This window comes from Liolophura sinensis, chromosome 3 (genome assembly GCF_032854445.1).
Source record: "Liolophura sinensis isolate JHLJ2023 chromosome 3, CUHK_Ljap_v2, whole genome shotgun sequence".
In the NCBI taxonomy this organism is placed as follows: domain Eukaryota; kingdom Metazoa; phylum Mollusca; class Polyplacophora; order Chitonida; family Chitonidae; genus Liolophura; species Liolophura sinensis.
The window spans coordinates 3,583,255-3,602,779 of NC_088297.1; the positions used below are offsets into that span (position 1 = coordinate 3,583,255).

General features: G+C 41.1%; 1 protein-coding gene across 1 annotated transcript; it reads left to right on the plus strand.

Annotated features, from left to right (window-relative positions):
* The first annotated feature begins 9,691 nt into the window (after positions 1–9,691).
* LOC135463988 (uncharacterized) lies at positions 9,692–13,633 on the plus strand. The gene is made up of 2 exons (XM_064741460.1): positions 9,692–9,826; positions 12,542–13,633. Exons 1-2 carry the CDS (start codon positions 9,692–9,694, stop codon positions 13,631–13,633), a joined length of 1,227 nt encoding a protein of 408 aa, XP_064597530.1.
* Positions 13,634–19,525: the final 5,892 nt, after the last annotated feature.

Consider the following 19,525-nt stretch of genomic DNA (forward strand, 5'->3'; position numbering starts at 1 on the left):
CTGGGTTTAGTAAAAGGTTAGGGAGTGAACCGGTCCCACACAGTCTTATCTTGTGTCTCTGCCAGGGTAATTTCCGTTAGTTATTGGCCTTTCGTCATCCTCGGGGCATTGGCCTAACAAAACCTTACATTAGGCGGATCTCGGGTTGTTTTCGGTGGCTAAAGAAGCCTCACCGGTACCGCAAGAAACCCAGCCATGATAAGTTTAGGAGCTACGGAGACGAAATTGCTCCTCATGCCATTAAGTTACCTGGGCGACTTGGGGAGTTCATAAAAGAGAATGTCTAAAACACCATGAGATGACGCAATGAACAGACGGAAGTGTTGCTGCAAGCTACCAAGGAACACGGCACAGAGAGCTCTTCAAACATGGCACCACAAAAGAGAAAGGCAATAAAGAGAAGACAAACAACGGGACGCAAACCACGCGGGCTTTGTGGTGTTCCGCGAGAAGAGGGTCGATTGCTAATCTCAGGCCACCAGACACAAAGATACTCATCTAACCAAAGACATTGTGATGTCATATACTGTACGTTTTAAAGGAATTCACAAATCAGTTACATTTTCTGTTCTTCTAAACTTTGAAAAAAAAAACAACGTCTGGCTTCGTTTGTCTATCGACACGATACCCAAGAAGCTATAGGGCTCTTCTTCCGACGAGACGATAAGGCAATGAGCCAGACAGTAGTTGATCATTTATGTCTCATGTCACTGTCATGAAACAGGCCCGAACCACTTCGGAAACTTCCACCATCTGCAAGTTGCAGGCAGGCGGAAAGGAAGTCTGCCTGAGCTGAATGCATAGCGACCGCTTTAGTAAGAGGTTCCTGAGCTATGGTGTTACTCTACCACGCTAACCGCTCGGCCACGGAGGGCCCTTCAAGTCGACTAATGATGTAAGAAAATATGATACTCGTCATATAAATAATAACTCTCTTCAAAAAAGATTACTTTCATGAACTTCAAATATATATTTTTGCGCAGTGCGCCCGAGGGTTGGAGGGTTGGCAGGGGAGGGATGTTGATCAAAAGTGTAATAAAGCGCTGTAAACGATTTCTGCACGTAACTATACATTATTAAGTGTTTGTAACATTTATAAGTGGACGTAGATCATGAACACGAAATCCCTCTTGGGCAAAGTGTTAAGTTACGGCTGCAGTCATGTAAAAGTTTTTTTTATCTGATCACATTTTCTTATAAACACAGAGCTATTTCTTATCATTAACTGTGTTTTTTTTGAGGGAGTTATAGAGAGATTTTATGCATTTAAACTAAAACCGCCAAGTACACAAATAAATTTGTGAAATTAATATCCATGTGGCGGACTCTTTAACAAATCTGTCACAAACACCCCTTTAAAGAAGAAATCTCATTCCAGACAATATTTGTCTTTTTTTTTCGAGTATTTCTTAAAGTAAAAACACATTCCTATAATTCATTGTAGCATAAACTTTATAAGTTTGGTGATAAGTTACCCTTTATGTCTTTTTACGTTTATTGTTTATCGGGTAACCCTTGGGCGAGTAGTAATATCGTGCTTGTACAGCGCATTCATTGACTCAGGAGCCTTTCAACAATGTGATCGCAGTTCGTTCAAGTCCAGCTCATTTTGGCTTCCTCTCCGACCTGTGGATGGTTTTCGGTAACCCCCGGGCTGTGCCCGGTAACCCCACCTTAGTAGCGTTCATCTTGGTGACTTCGAATATTAAACATGTTTTGAGTTTTCACCGCAACGGCACTCTACATACTTCGTTTTCTTCGTATAGAAAGTTTTCTTCGTATAGAAAGTTTTCTTCGTATAGAAAGCACAAACCGAATAAGGCTGTACAGTTTTACATACAGCACGAATAGGGCTGTACAGTTTTACATACAGCACGAATAGGGCTGTACAGTTTTACATACAGCACGAATAGGGCTGTACAGTTTTTCATACAGCACGAATAGGGCTGTACAGTTTTACATACAGCACGAATTGGGCTCAGTTATACTTACGCCACGTATCAATGTCATTGCCCTAAAGATACCATTTTTCATACATATCATATTGATATGAAAAACAAGTTTTCTAGTCATTTTGTAGCTCATTTCATCACAGGTTGGAGACTAACGCTTACACAGGAAACATTTGTCTATCAGATTACAAACTGCACAGGACAGCTTTGGGGGTCTCTACCAGAAAAGTGAATGATATAACATGTTCAATTTCCAAGCAAGCAGGATAAGCGCACGTCTCGCCTTGCATATACAAAACCCACTTTTTAATGATCTTAATAATAAGTTTCTTAAAATCAAGTTCGAATTGCTTAATGCTCTGAATGCGTGAGATTGGTCAGTCAGCTAGAGAGCAAACTTTATTTTTGAACACGTGCCCATTCACACGAATATAAGACCAGTGCTATAACCTGGTATCGCAAAACCTGAAGTAGCGGAGTGAAAACGAATCAGTTGCACTGTCAGTGTGATACGGATATGTGTCGTTATTCACAATCTCTCATGCCCAGCTTCAGCCTTCTTATCTTCACGGGTGAATACGGTTGTTTCTCTTGCCCTTGTCAGGCGCAATTCGCTTTAGGAGGTTCGTGATGTTTCCTGCGTAAGGCAGGTCCTAATTGACTTAATCCAAGTACATCCAAGTGCTCAAGTACATTCGTCTTTACCTGCGCGTCCAACTATAAAGTAAGGCTGTCGTGCTGAACAACAGTAGCGGGTTCGAATCCAGGACCCGACATGTCGCGCCTTTGTTTCAACTGCTTTTTCTTCGGGATATTTACCCCGGATAATCATGGATATATCCCACCCAAAAAGCTGGAGTTAGCATGTTAAAAAATGAAGCTTATGGCAGAAAGAGATAAAAACAAAAGTGGAACTGGCTCCGCTCACTACGTAGTAGACCATTTCCGTCATCAGACAAGCTTGATCTTTGAAGCCTGTGCGATTCACGAGGACACGTTTAGGACTAGGCTTATCTTGACCCCTAATCTTCTCGTGCGGACCTATAATCAGTATTCACAAATAAAATTGCTTTCTAAATCTAGTTGTACATGGTTTAGATAAACAGAATGAATAGGTATCAAATGTGCATTTTTCCAGAAAAAAGGTGAGACAGAGTTATTGTCACTTCTTGCAACATTGCCATGAACCCAGTGACCTTGGTGTTGTTGAAGAGTTCTGTACAAAATTTGCTAGTAGTGGAAGTGCGGCGCATGCGCTTTTATATTCGTCACAATGCAAGTTTGAATGTCGGCAGTTTTTGGCCACACTTGAATACCCCACAGTGTAGGCGAATGCCACTTGAGATATTGTTCTTGTGTCATCATCTGTAAGGCAGAGAAGCCGAGGTAACCAACAAGACGTGGCAGGTCGATAGAGTTGGGGATTAGCTCTAATCTCCACTAACTGTCGATACTGACAGCAAACAGGGGATAACGGGATATTCAGGCGAACAGAGGGCCTTACTCGGGCCACAGCACATCGCGCGGGATTTGTTTTTATACGAGATAACTTGAAGAACGTCGTGTTTCGATAGTGATTAGGAGCAAGTCTCTGGTAATCATGGATAAATCCTTCCTAAAAAGCTGGAAATGTCGTGGATGAAAGCAAAACTAATCGGAGAAAGAGATAAAAAAATTGACTTGTGGAAAGGTATGGGTTTAAACAGCTTACGGATTCACAAGGGAAGGTGCTGATCAAAACGGAGGATTTGAACCACGGCGATTAGTGGTGCCTCGTGTTTGGCGATAAGCATAGAGACGATGAAGTTTGGGATGAGTGTCGCTGTATGACGATACTGATGCACGTGCTGTACCTTGGGGACGGAACGTAAATTAAGCACACTGTTAAGATGGCATCAGTCCGAATTAGGCATTAATCTCCATTAGCGCGGCTCGAGAGAACGGCTTTGATGACGCCGCCATGTCATGAAGCGTTCCCAATCTGCTTTTGAACTTTGGCCCTTTGCCTGCAAGTCTTCGGCACCCTCGACCTCCATCCCAAGCCAGGGAAGGAACTGAAATGATGTTCTATACATACGAACAAGAAATTCCAAAGCACTGCTCCTCAAGTAAGACAGCTACAAATATATATGACACTAGTAGTCTGTCAGATCTAGGCATTTGACTGTATAGCTTAATGAGAAAGCAAACTTGATAAAACAGCTTTCCCTCTTGTGTAATTACCATAGAATATCACTCAGAAGATGATTAAAATAACTGAAGGTTTTCGGTTATCATTGTGGGACACATTTGTTCTTCGGGCTGTTATTAATGAGTTAACATTTTCATTTCCGGCCGGGCAAGTCAATGCATGATTGGTAAACACTAGGAAAGGTAAAAACGTGACAGAACAGTGACCTCCGGGATCGAATATGGCCTCAGTGTACCCACATCAACTTGAGGGGTCAAGAAACGGTGGTCTGCCTCATAACAAAATCACTATGTATTGTTTCAATTTAAGCCGAAGTCACAGCCGTTTGATTAAGCAAGAAATTATACCACACATTAAAATAAAATTGCTACATAATTTATCTATTCATTTATTTATTTATTTATTTATTTATTTATTTATTTATTACATTGGTGTTTTACGCCCTACTCAAGAATATTTCACTTATACGACGGCGGCCAGCATTATGGTGGGAGGAAACCGGGCAAAGCCTGGGCAAAACCCACGACCATCTGCAGGTTGCTGCAGACCTTCCCACGTACCGCTACATAATTTAAAACTAATTGCTATAATACATTCTGTACATTATGGATGCTGTCGCTTTAAGAACGGATTTCTTTATAAAGAAAAAAAAAAACGTAAACAACCCTACAAGCAATCTGGAATTACGAAAGGAGCCCATAAACGTTATAACTCTGGTAGCTGTGATAAAACAAGTATGCAGCAACACCACCCGTATTCAAACCGACATCTGCCTGTGGAATGTGGTTGCATTGGTTCGCCGGCTTTCCGATCAGCAATTGTAAAGCGGTAACGAAGCTATTTTCTAATGCAAATGAGCAGGGTTAATCACATTGCTCTTTACCCGAACCACCAGACGGAGACATCGTGATAGAATACAGGGGGAATCTGATCCAGAAACTTTACCAAATTACTGAACATCGTCCGGATGACATGCCATTTCCAGTCGGGAAGAAATAGCAAGAGTCTCTGAATGATGTCGACCGATGGGCGTTTTTAAGTTTGCTTGGCACTATAACATATGAGGTCCAGACATTCTCTAATGACAAGTAAGATTATTTGTAGACTAATTGTTGACAGTTTATGAAAACCCCAGGTTCTTGTATCAAATGACGAATCCACAGAACGGTTATCAATCACAGATGATCGTTACAGAAATAAAACCAATATATGGACCGAAAACTTCACTGCATCACCTTTTAAATGGAAACCATCTTCTTACCTCTATTTGGCTTTTTCCTTCGTCCATGTTTTGACAGGTGTTCTATACCTTGCGCATTAATTCTAGGGTATCTGATGTTTAATACAATGTGTTCAACCACCATTAGAAACAAAGTCCTAAGTAAACCTTTAGATAGGCTTCATTCTCTTTGTAGCTATTGCTCAGAAGTTAATCAGCGAATGTGCTGCGATAAAAAGCTTTCAGGAACCTCGTGTTCTTTAATGGTACGAATGCCGTTAAAGACTTCCGTTAAAGAAAAGTGGTCGATGTATGCATAAAAATAGAAAGAATATGAAAAGGAATATAGAAGAAATATCGTAGAGTTTAAAAAAATATTAGCTGCACAACATTCTAGAAAATTTAGAATGTTATAACCCAAATTTTCGAAAGATGACAAACCCAAATACACGTTGATGACTACAGCACGGAGAGTAAAACCAGAGCAACTGCGACGGTGTGACAATTGACAAATGGTCACACGTTAGTGGGGGATATCTCGTATTTTGCCGGAGCTGAAGCAGAATTCAGTCAAAAAAAAAAAAACAGTGCTGTTAATTAAAATTTATTATCAGTGGTCTAGGAATACTCAATATACTGTGATGTCATCACATTTAATAATACTCTAATAAACCGCATTCACACATATAATATTTGTATGTATACTTGGGGTTTAACGTCACACATAACAATGGGGAGTCATTCGGTGTGTGTATGCATGGCGTCTTCTTGTGGTAGAGCCAGTCCCAGCCAGTCACATTACACTAAGATGGGGCCAACCAGTCCTATTTAATTGCTCTAGCCTCCTGGGGCTGAGCGCCAAGCAAGGTAGCAGCAGCAAGCACCATTTTAAAACATAAAGACGTCCAGCACAAAGTAAAACCAAAAGACAGTGTGATAGCTGCCATGGCAAATGGTCACACGTAATCGGTGAAATACAGCCTCTTGTTAATTTACCTCAGTCAGGGTTTTATTCTAACTGTTCATGTAAATGCATAAATGGTAGCAATCTACACGCTTCCTTGCATCATGGTTTACGCAGAATGAGGTAAAAAAACTGCACTGATGTTAACTGCAATATATTACACGTCACCGGTGTAGAATTACTCAAAATGCTGTGTTGTCATCACATTTAACATACAATCACATTAAAACAATTAAAAGGGACCAGGCCTCCAGGATGATTAGTCCACCAGCAGAATTCTGGTTTATGCAGGAATACAATATAATTAAAAACATACAGCACAGAGGGTAAAGTCTTTGGTACAAATATAGCAGTTCACGGCGATAAAATTATGTGGCTGACTGCTGTGATGCTGTGTATTTCTGGGAATCTTTCGTTTCTGTTAGCTGCAAAGATGACGTCACTATTTCAAGAGCCTAGCATGTAAACCCCCTATTCAGATGTTCATCGGCAAAAACAAAGTTAAACACGTGCATTAATGACGTTATGTCTGAAGCTCGTTTAGAGCACTGAAACGGGTCAGCGCGTTTGATTTATGGCAACATCGCAGTAGTGGTAATTCGTATGCACAAATCGATAAATCACCAAACTGGAGAAAACCTAACAGTAATTGAAACTGAACTGCGATGGGATGTAAATATATCACAACAGACTTGAGGTAATGAGTTGACCTGCACTGAACCCGAAAACGGCTGCCATTGAAGAGTTAATAAGATTAAATTTGACTTCAAAGGCACAAGAGCGGTGAACTCATGGGAGATAATCACTTATTTGTGGACTGGTAATCTAATTGTATGCAGATTTTCTAACGTTTTCTGACAGGTTAACTTTATTTCAAGACATAATTACAGGGGAAAAGAAAACGATCACAGACAATAATTTGCGTTGAATATAGTCCTATTAACTGGCAGATTTAGAATTGTGGGCCGAAACCTGGTATATACAGAAACGAATATAGCCACACACACACGCACAAAAAACAATCTAACACAACAACATGTGCTCTTTTTATTCAACACAGAAATGGGTTAACCCAACACAAACGTGTTAAATAAATGTGAAGTAGACAAGACCTTGTGTTAATTTACCACAGTTAAATAGAGTTGTTCAAATATGACACGAGACTTTTGTTAGAAATGACACGTTTGTGTTCAACAACAACCAGGTGTTTTTTGTGTGCAATAATTTAACACAATATAACCTGTAAAATAAAAAGGGAAACGGTGTATTCTTTAAACGGAATATCAAAATACAAAGAGCGTTTGTATTTTTATGGTCTCTTTAAAATGTCTCTCACAACTAGTTCGCCCTTAATCTACGCAGTTGTATAATAGCACTCGTTTTTTTGGAGGACAACAGTTTTACTGCGAAATGGTACTGCATTAATATTTATTTATTTATTTGATTGGTGTTTTACGCCGTACTCAAGAATATTTCGGCGGTCAGCATTATGGTGGGTGGAAACCGGGCAGAACCCGGGGGAAACCCACGACCATTGCAGGTTGCTGACAGACCTTTCCACTTACGGCCGGAGAGGAAGCCAGCATGAGCTGGGCTTGAACTCACAGCTACCGCATTGGGGAGAGACTCCTGGGTCATTACGCTGCGCTAGCGCGCTAATCAACTGAGCCACGGAGGCCCCCCGCATTCATAAAAAAAAACATTGTTTATGGTAATGGTGAGTGACGGTATACTCAGTTAGTTAGGTCTGGGCAAATACTAGAAGAATTCGTCGCATATGACCGCGATAGAATATTGTGTGATTAACATGTAGACTGCGTAAGCGCATAATAAACGTATACTCAAGAGTTCCCGGATGTCTCAAGGGTCTAGATATGCCCAGGCATCCAGCTGATATATAGCGGAGACGAACAGCACTATAAACATGGGGATCCAGTATCATCCAATCAAACGAACTCTAGGCTTCAAAAGTGCAGCCGGAATATATTTGCAAAGACAGAAGAAAAGGCAAATCTCTCTTTATTTGATCTCATCTTAGCTGCTCTACGTCAGAAAAACACTGTTATCTGTTGTAACAACTGACTTTTGCCACGCAACACAATCTCTAGGACAGATCTGGCATGCTCCCTGGACTAACATCTCGTCTACTAGATCTTAAGTAACAGCTGTTAACAATTCACCCCTTAACCCCTGCTAGGAGGTAAAGTTTGACCTCAGAGAGAACCAGTCAGACTTGTTGTTTAGCACTCAAATGAGTAAAGGATTGCTACAATGCTGCCAAAATAGTGGGACGCACTTCACCTCGGAATGGCGAGTCGGGTCAGAGCTGGAGACACCATTGTTCTTTTGTAGTACATGCCTACTACATGGCCAGACAATCGTTTTGGAACTGTATTTTTTTTTATTTTTGCAACAGTTTCACATATTTCTGTATAATATTATCGCATGAAGAGGTAATTCTAAGACTGCAAGTCTGCTGGGTTTAACTGAAGCTTAATCACTGTAAAATACATTATCGGTTCAATATGCGCAGTCGCAACATTTGTTCGTTTGCTAAACGATACAGAAACAGAGAAGTGACTTGTCACAACGCATGGCTTGTCACCTGCCCTTCACAGATAAGGTATAAAAGTGTCCTGAAGCCACTATCACAAAGCGGCGTACAACATTTTCTATCGTACATTTGTCGTACGATATTTTGTACCGTACCGCTATCCTATAAGTGCAATTATCGCACATGTACTACATCTTTGTGAAACTGAGCCCTGTCCTTCACAGTTTTAACCTTGTCTATTTATGGTTCACAGCTAAATGATTCCTAATATCTGAGTCCTGTTTTTCTGGGCGTAACTGAAGAAAATGCGACCAGACAACGTCGCAAAACCACATGACGTGGGTCTGCAATGGCATCCTGGTGGACATATGTACTTGTGTTTCGTTTCCGTTAACTCGTTTTTCCACGGCTTATTCAAGAATTTTTCACTAACACCACCGACAGGAGGCACAGTGTGACTCAAATTCGGGGTTCTTTTTAAAAAATTAACATTTTACAACCTGATAGGTTTAATGCACCCTAAGGAAAGTATGGTTTTTCAGTTCGTTACCCGATCAACGATAAGTAACTCCTTTTCCCCAATACGTGCAATACTCTTTTTTTTCAGCCTACTGCTCGTTTTTCACGATTCTTTCCACATCTTTGTCAACAGGGCTCTTTCCAAATAATCCTTTAACGCCTGAAGCACGTTTCTTTCCGCTGTTAGGATAGGTCACTGACACCCTCTCTTGTGATTACGCACAGCGGCTGTGTGATTGCTCCACAGTGAAATAACGGGAGACAACTCAGTGAGCTGAGGGGATTAGGCACGATGGACGACCTGCTTGGTTGGCGGAAGAAATCAAGGAATTGGCCTCTAGTACGAACGGCATCAACTACGTCGCGAAAATTACCGCTGACAGCTGCCGTCGTTACACACCCCGTAACCAGGGACGAGTTAGATGTGGTAATATTCTGTGTGAAATTCTCTGCGGTCGCCTTGACCCAGAGGTGATACATGTACTTCAACTTCAAAAGACACCGTGCTATAGGCCTACCACCGTTAGAAAAGGTTACACCAGCTGTGCATGAATACTGAGTTCAGATCTACAGGTTCTGACTTTTGCTCGGAGTCTTTCCAATTATCACTCATGCAGACATCTTCTTACTTCCAGGGCCATTGTTTGACTAGTAGTGCAGAACGATGTGTTTCAAAATGCATACACACAACACGTACTGCGGATTTCGTATTATGTACTTTTGGAAATAATATTTTATTTATTTGATTTTTTTTCATTGTTGTTTTACGCCGTACTCAAGAATATTTCCCTTATACCACGGCGGCCCTGGGGAAACCCACGACCATCCTCAGGTTGCTGCAAGACCTTCCTATGAACGACCAGAGATGAAGCCATCATGAACTGGACTTGAACTCACAGCCACCGCATTGATGGGAGGATTCTGGATCTTGGCCAGAATAATAGCCAAACGCTGTGCTGTATATAGCCAGGCTGTGATGGCTTTTTAATATCCTCCTAAGTATTAGACAGCAAGAAACATGCCTCTAAAGCAACACTGGTCAAACATTAATGGCTATCTTCCCGTCCAGTTTCCATATTTCCGTGGTTTGTGTACAATGCGTTGTCCCAGATGACCCGCTGATCACCTGTAAACAGTTGCCGAGCAAAGACTCAAACCCGGCACCTTGTATGTTGGATGTTTTGAGCCATTTCGTGTTTTCTTTTAATTTCGCCGCGAAGACAAATGGAAACGCAAAAATATGAAAAGCGGGTTTTCTTGTTTTAATGGTGATAGTTTGCGTAATTTTTTTATATCAGCATATACATATATGGCTCCTTATTACCCTGTATTCTTAGTTTCTTTATTTCATTTTGGGCAACTGTTTTCGCAGACAAATTTATTTATTTATGTGGCTGGTGTTTTACACCGTACTCAAGAATATTTCACTTAAATATGACGGCGGCCAGTATTATGGTGCTGCCAAATTAAGAAAACACAATTAGCCACCGTAGCCTAGCCTCTCTAGATCAGCATAATTAATCTGACCATAATAAGCCTGTGGTATTCTCCAACCCTGGAATTCTAATCCACAGCCACGCCGCGAAAATATCGGGCTCACTGCCATACACGCGAAGTCCCAGTGTCCTCGTCAAAATGAAATCTACACTTAGTCCGACGTAACCAGAGCGATGGCCTCCTTTCGCTGGTTATACCCTTACCAAATGCATACCTTTCACACCCTAGACCCGTTACTGTTCCCTGGTCACGGGACATCAACAGGAGAATGTACATCAGTCTGATACGTGAAAGAGATCTAACAGTAAAGTTCGCTGCAAATAAGCCCTATTCGAGTTGAGCGGAAATCTCGCGAGAGTCACGTGATACTATAAAATAGTATAGTATCCAACAACAATATCCAAACTTACAGAGAGAATAATAATGTTAAGTTAGCCAAACTATATGTGTAGAGTGAACAATGTAGTAAGAACTAAGTCGTTTCAGTTGTACACATATTCAAGCAATTCAGTCAGCAAATCAGACATGGGTCTGATCCTAGGACATTTGTAACTATCTCAGTATTAGTAGTCGGCCTCCGTGGCCTAGTGGTTAGAGTGATAGCGCAGTACAATACCCTGGAGGTTCTCAGCAATGTAATCCCTGTTAATTCAAATTAATATCATGCTGGCTTGTTCTCCGGCCGTACGTGGGAAGGTCTGACAGCAACCTGTGGATGGGTCGTGAATTCCCCCCCCCCCCCCCCCCCGGGTTCTACCCGGTTTACTCCCACCGTAATACTGGTCGCCGTTGTACAAGTGAATTACTCGTTCACTACAAGTGTGACAAGGGATTGCTGTAACAAGACTGCGTGGGTTGACTGACTCTCTAACTGCTTGATTTATTGATGTATTCACTCATATTGTGTCGAATGCTACAATGATCCGTAATTACATTTCTATATACACACAGAATATAAATCAATAGTGTTCTATGTGCCTTAACGAACAATGTACTTAAAAGAATTCCCCTGACAATCAATCAGCCAATAAATCCATAAAAACATGTATCAACAAATCGTCTCCACCTGAGTCTCAGCTGGAGGTCTTTTTAAGACCTGTTATCTTATACGCTTAAACAGAAAGCTTATTTTGCATCCTCAGCCTTCTGTACGTGTCACGAAATCTCATTACACTACAACCTGGCTAGATTTCCCTCAACGAGAACTTGTCGTGTCGGCGAATTCCAGGTTATAAATAAATCGAAAAAAAACCCTTTCGGAAAACATTTTTTCTCCTGAAGAGGACAATCAAATTTTCGTGTTTTTGCAACATTCGCGTCGGCTTGGTGTCGGCTCATTTGTTTCAACACCAGACACTAAATATTTATTTATGTAGCCATATTTTTTTTTGGGGGGGGAGGGGTCAAGATAGCGCCCTACGTAGTCTGTCTATTGCAGTGTTTTATCCCCATTCACATGCGGTGCAGGGCGGTTACAGAGCGCACCCGCTGGTACACTGTGGCAATGTGCTGTCACATGGTAGCGCGCGGTTGCCAAGCTGTAACGTACGATAAAAACTTTGTATCCATTAGGAGTTGGAAATAATGAGCAGTTACAGCGCAGTACCATCATGATCATACATTTGTGAACGTAACAATTCTATAGTTACCACCCAAACGTGTGCAGATACCACCCAACAGTGTGCAGCTACCACCTAACAGTGTGGAGCTACCACCAAACAATGTGCAGCTACCACCCAACAGGGTGCAGTTACCACCACCCAACACTGTACAGTTAACACCCAACAGTGAACAGTTACCACCCAAAAGTGTACAGGTACCACCCAGCAGTGTGCAGCTACCACCCGACAGTGTGCAGCTACCACCAAACAATGTGCAGCTACCATCCGACAGTGTGCAGCTACCACCCGACAGTGTGCAGCTACCACCAAACAATGTGCAGATACAATCCGACAGTGAGCAGCTACCACCCGACAGTGTGCAGCTATCACCCAACCGTGTGAAGCTACCATCCGACAGTGTGCAGCTACCACCCATCAGTGTACAGCTACCACACAACAGTGTGCAGCTACCACCCAGCAGTGTACAGTTAACACCCAACAGTGAACAGTTACCACCCAAAAGTGTGCAGTTACCACCCAGCAGTGTGCAGTTACCCCAACAGTGTGCTGTTACCCAACAATGTGCAGTTACCACCCAGCAGTGTGCAGCTACATTCAAGAGTGTGCACTTAAAACCCAACAGTGTTCAGTTACCACCCAAAACTGTGCAACTACCACACATCCAAGTTACCACATACCCAAAAGTGTGCAGCTACCACACATCCAAAAGTGTGCAGTTGCCACCCATCAGTGTGCAGTTACCCCAACAGTTTGCTGTTACCCAACAGTGTGCAGTCACCTCAAAGAGTGTGCAGCTACACCCAAGAGTGTGCACTTACTACCAAACGGTGTGCAGTTACCACCAAAAAATGTGCAGCTACCTCCCAGCACAGTGCAGTTACCACACATCCAAAAGTGTGCAGTTACCACACACCCAACAGTGTGCAGTTACAACCCAAAAGCGTGCAGCTACCACCCCACAGCGTACAGCTACCACCCAGCAGTGTGCAGCTACCACCCATTACCACACACCTGCTACCCAACATCAAACCTTAATACACACCCAATGTCCCACAGTGTCTTCGTACAACTGCGCAAACAGCATTAATCAGTTTCCACACCTTATTAAACAATGATCACGCAGTACTAAAGATTTGCCGACCAGTGTTTTTGCAGTCAGTGAGACAAAATTGCCACGAATGAAAAGTTGATAGTTGCGGTGTCTGATGGTATCGTTTGCAGCATGCTTAATACAGAAAAGAAAGAAAACAAAAGCAGGCACTACACTTCTGTCTTTCGCAGTTTTCGCGAGTAAAATGATAAGATGAGTAAGATATTCTCAATCACAAATTATCTCATATCACAAGTGAGATAAAAGCGATCAAAACGGCATGTAGTACAACACTTTGGTGTCAGTAGGTGACATGGCCGTTGATAATGACCCAGGTAAATAAAAAAAGATGGGAACCCAGTCTCAACGTAGGAAGCAGGTGATTCGATAATGAGTAAACATGACTGCTCAGAAATATAACCTGAATCAACAGAGAAATGGCCGCCTATAGAGAGCTTTGTTTTTTTTTGCTTTGTTTTGTTTTTTGTTATCTGTTATTTCCAAACATAATTGTAACTCAATTCGTGATGGCAGAAGACTCCGTTTTTTAAATGTTTAGCTTTGAATAATGTATGAGCGAAACATATGTTCCAAAATCCATGTTATTTCCATGAGCGTTTTTTTTTCCGCTGACTGCCTGCTTTAAACAGTACAATTCCGAGTGTCTTTCAAGCACCGCGTGTTTTGTCAAAATGGTAAAGCCCGCTTATCTAGTCTTAACTTGTGAAACATCACAGCATCATTTAATACTGCTAATACTCCATTCATTTCCATCAAATTCAATTGTTAAACTAAAAAAGAAAGACGAAATTTACTGTGAGCGTGCAAGTATGATTTCTTCATACTGTCAGAGTCAAGGTGTAGGATCTTCACAAAATACAGGTTCTTCACAAATACAGGTTCTTCACAAATATAGGTTCTTCACAAGTTTTGGTTATTCCCAAGTATAGGATCTTTACAAACATAACGTTTCTCACAAGTATATGTTTTACCAGAAGTCCATTACCTAGAAGCATGCAACTTCCCTATAGCTAGCCTCCACGGCACTTTACACTTTTTTTCATCTGTAATACATTATGAAACATATCTGCGCAGCCACAAAGATTTTTCTCTCTATTGCGCAGATAACATTTGAGAAACGGCTGATCCAAACGCGGTTGGTTTCAAATAGGCTTTAAAAATTACGACAACGGAGAATTTTGTAAAAGGGCAGCAATGTTTTAATTGGCGGTAATTGTTTTAGAGTTACTTGGAAATATAAAAGTAGTCAATGGGTTTATAATTGCAAAACCAACAATGGTTATCGAAATCGTACTTTTTAAATATGGAGTTTCAGGGTGTGGCCAGTACTCGTGGCAGCCGTATACAATTAGATTTCCCATGATTCAGTTGACAGTTTCAGAGGTAGACATATTTCTCCACCAGGTGGCGCGAGCCTTTACAGATGACGTAACATATATAGGGAATTTGCATACCTTTAGGATTTCAGGTTTTACTCAAGTATATGTTCAGGTTAAATTATTCACAAATATAGGACCCGTTCAGTTTTGGTTCTTTACAATTATAGGTTCCTCAAAATATGGGTTCTTCACTATTATAAGTTCGTAACAAATATGGGTACTGTATTTGATGTATTTGAAAATTAGTAAACCTGTCAGACACTTCCGGTGAGCGTACGTATGATGTCCTCGGTACCTTATAGATATGGGTTCTTCACAAGTATATGTTCTTCTCAAATACTGGTTCTTCACACATATAGGTTCTTCACAAAGATAGGTTTTCCACAAACATAGGGTACGGCGGACGAGCGCGACAGCTCAGTATCTTGGTTCAAAATGAGTGTTATTTGTGTACGAAATGATACGCCCTGAAGAGCTGAGAATTTCGCCAGATACCTTAGTTCCTACCAGGTGTCGAACAAGATACTCGATAGTCACGGCTACACTAGCGCCGATGTGCCGTACTGAAAAGGGCTGGTTCGGAAAAGGCTTTGTTCAGTGCACCATTAGATTGCTGTTAGTGTTATGCCGGATTCACCTACACGGGACGCGAACTCTTACCCGTGTTTCTGACCAGGCAAATGCCGTCTTCCGCTTACAAGGACGAACACAGTGAACTAAGCTGAACCGTTCTAATTGACGCCACCAAACTTGCAGGAAAGTCGCTTTAAATGGCGCCAGCTTGAGTTACGTCACGTTTTTCTGACAGTGTAAACGTTCGATCCAGCCCCGGTCCAGATCAATCAAGTTTTCATAATGTATAACCGCGACTAATCTATATACCTGGAATCACAGAAATACATTAAGTTTTATTATAATCTCATTTTGTATAATACTGAGAGCTAAAAGTGATGAAAACGACTGGAAACTTTCAGCGGGGAGTTATGGAACTACAAAGTGTGTAATGGTTTGAGCTGTATGTCGGCAAGCTTCGAGACTTACTGTACTTTACAGTAATTGCATTTTAGTAAAAGTTGGCAACAATTACTCTGTTTAGAGTTACTCGTATATGTATACAAGCGGAATATTTTACTTTATGTTATGATAGAGAAAAGTGGTGGGAATACATCTCAAATGTCTATAAAATTTATTCTACAAATACAAGCACAGCTGTAGGTCTAGAGCACCGACTGACCGTTGACTTACTTTGCATCACTCTCGTGTACATTTGATTAGTGGTTGTATCACTGAAAGTGTTGACAGCACAGTGGTTGCAAAAACACGAGGAGGTGTATTTTATTTTACGGCAAATTGCTTTTGTAAGTATTCATAGCTATGATGTGATGACACAGCTGATCTGAGCCAATCATCAGCACTCACTTTGACCACGTGAGGAGAATATACACTGGAGGCGAAAAAAGGCGAATTTAACATTGGTTTGGAGTAAGGGTTTGGCACAAAATATGAAATTAATGCGTTTAGAAAGAAATCAGAATATGCCTGGCCTTCTAATATGATAGTTTCAGTGTGCTTTAGTTCATAGACCTTTAAAAGTATAAAAAAAAAAAAAAAACGTTTCGCCTATTTAGCCCCATGTTATTTTTCACCCCCTGATCCTTGCAAATATCCGCGGGTCTTCTAAAGTATGAATATTAGCAATTAGTTCCATCATTTTAGTCAGGAGAGAATTATTTCTCGAGAGAAAAAAGCACTGTAACCCCCACTGCCAGAAAATTTTAATGCCACAAATTGTCTGAGGGTGTAGAAATGAAATGTTAGAGAATGCGAGCTAATTTAGCGAAGAAATGGCCCCTAGCAAGGCGTTGTAACAGATCCCGGATGTATACAGTTCTATGTCTATACTACCTACAGGAGGCGGTATGCAGCCATCAGAAGCAGTAACGAAGGCAATTGTTGAGACCTTCACTTGTCCTTTGTCATTGACAGATGTGAGAGAGAGGCCGGTGGGAATTTCTGAGAAAAGGGAATTAGCCAGCACTGTACTTCGGGAGAGCTGCGGTGACTAAAATAAACAGGAAAAAAACATGAACCCAGTCTATTTATCCATAAAACAAGCTCAACCTCATCGACACAACTTTCTTTAACGAACCGCCAGAGGAAATGTACGGTAATTATCATTCCGTTGCTCTGCTCATTTGTATCTGGCCACTCCATGCACGTCCACCAAGAAGCAAACCTGGCCACATGATGGAACCTGACGCCCGCAGGAAACTTACACCAGATATTCCAATCGTTTAAGTGCAACAGGAAAAGCTTTGAGTTCAAAACGTGCAGTTTACTCCGTAAATATATATATATCTATAATAAGAATACTGTTTTCTGTACTATGGATTTGTAGACGCATTAAAAAGGACATATAAATGTTACCTTAATAGTGCTGAAACCTACAAATAACTAGATGTAGCCGAATATCACCTTACCTTCCAAACAGACCGGAAACAGCTTTGTAAGATAGAGAAAAAAACAGAAACAGCTAAACTGTGTAACTCATTTAAGAAACGTTAGATTCATAATACACTAAATGTGTCATTTTTTTTCATGAATATCATAAAACTCCAGGATTCTCACTTTTACTTGAAACATGTCTGCAATTTTAACCTTATACATGCCTAGTTTAAAGAGCGAGACAAATTTAACTTTGGTAGGCCTATAATCTTGTCAGACCAAACAACACACGCCTTTCCATATCATTCCCTTCCAAGCTAGATCAAGACAATGACTTGGACAAAGACAATGTGAGTTCAAGTGCAACCCAAGCAGACTTCGTCTCAGGTCATAGGTGAAAAAACCTCGCAGAAACCTGCGGATGGTCGAGGGTTTCCCCTGGACTCTGCCTGGTTTCCTCTCGTCATAATGCTGGCTGCCTTCGTATATAAATGGAATGTTCTTGTGTGTGGCGTAACACCTCAATCCGATAAATAAATAGATATTGCTTCCTGTGTTCTTCATTTGGCGATTTATTCAAACGCAGTGTTAGCGAATAGAAGGTATTGTAAACAAACAAATAAATAAGTCAATAAATAAGTAACTGATTCCCTGCCGTTCATTTCTGCATTCGCATTATATCTGTTCTCATAGATAACTCATCAAACATTGGAATTCCAAGCCACGATCGCAATGCTAAACGGAGGAATTCTCCAAATCGCACACGAGGACTTAATGAACACAGACATACAAATTATCACGCAGTCGCCGCTGTCATATAATTTTTAATACATTAGGCAAACGTCTCCGCAAATTACAGCCATCTATGACATGATCGTTAGGGTACACACCACAGCGCTCTCTGGTTCGCCCTGGCTATTGTCAGATTGCGCCGTAAAAGCCTCCGCGTTTACCGATAAGGAAATTGATCCCGACCGCTGCCACAAAAGACTAAAATTAATTGAATTTGGCTCCCATTCCATCATCCACTTTTTTTTAATCTGAAGGAAATTAGTGTTTTCTGGAGGAAAGAGCGAGCGAGCCCTAACAAGGGAATTAAACCAACAGTACTTCTTTTTTGCTGGGTGTAGACCAGAAAAAGGGAAGGAGAATATCATCACTGGCCGTGGTGATTTCTGGCAATTGTAAGAAATAATTTAATTTAAAAGAAGAGTGAAATGAGATAAAGCACACGATATATAACTTAACTGACGGCGTATCGTTTTGAACAAAGCAAGGTACCTACCCTTTTCGACAACATAACCACAACGAAGTGAACAGACATTCGCATATACTTATCAGAACAGAAACCAGCGACACGGACTATTATATTCCAATCCTTAAGACTATTTAATTTTAAAAAAATTTAAAACTAAGATCTCTATTACCCATCTCGGATTAAGAAGTTTCTTAAAGAAAGTTAAGATGATATTTACTCTGTTGCTTATAGTCCATTTATCTAAATAACTAGCTAGTGCAATATAGAAACGATTTTATTTAAATTTGCAATCAACTTGGCCCAGTGGCTGTTATATACGTTCATCATGCAGTCATCTGTTGAAAAAACTCAACCAACTCAACCAGATCAACCAACTTCCAAAGCTTCTTAAGTATGAAATATGTTATAGTACGATAGCTTGTATTACGCTTTTATTATTGTTGTATTACTGGTCTGCACATGTATATATGTTTGGGGTTTTACGTCGACCAGGAGCCTAGGGGTATACATAAATGGTGTCTTCTTGACACCAGGGCGAGTCCATGTCACCACTGAAGTATCATGCAGAAGACACCAGACATGACACCTCACCCAGTCACATTACACTAACACGGGGCCAACCAGTCCTGTTTCCCTGCTTTGACCTCGTATAGCTAAACGCCAAGCGAAATAGCAACAAGCACCATTTTAAAGACCTCCTGACCAGGATTTGATCCCGGGGTCTCCCGACTTCGGGAGCGGACGTTGTAACCATTAGGCCACCGAAGCTGTCTCCTTATATTATTTACAAGACTTATAACATCCTTGTATCTTG

What these genes read in the sequence shown, in the direction of transcription:
- LOC135463988 (XM_064741460.1), top strand. Translation starts at nt 9,692, where the DNA reads ATGGACGACCTGCTTGGTTGGCGGAAGAAATCAAGGAATTGGCCTCTA. An exon ending in CCAGGGACGAGTTAGATGTG is followed by an intron (nt 9,827 to 12,541) that starts GTAATATTCTGT and finishes ACAATTCTATAG; the next exon opens with TTACCACCCAAACGTGTGCA.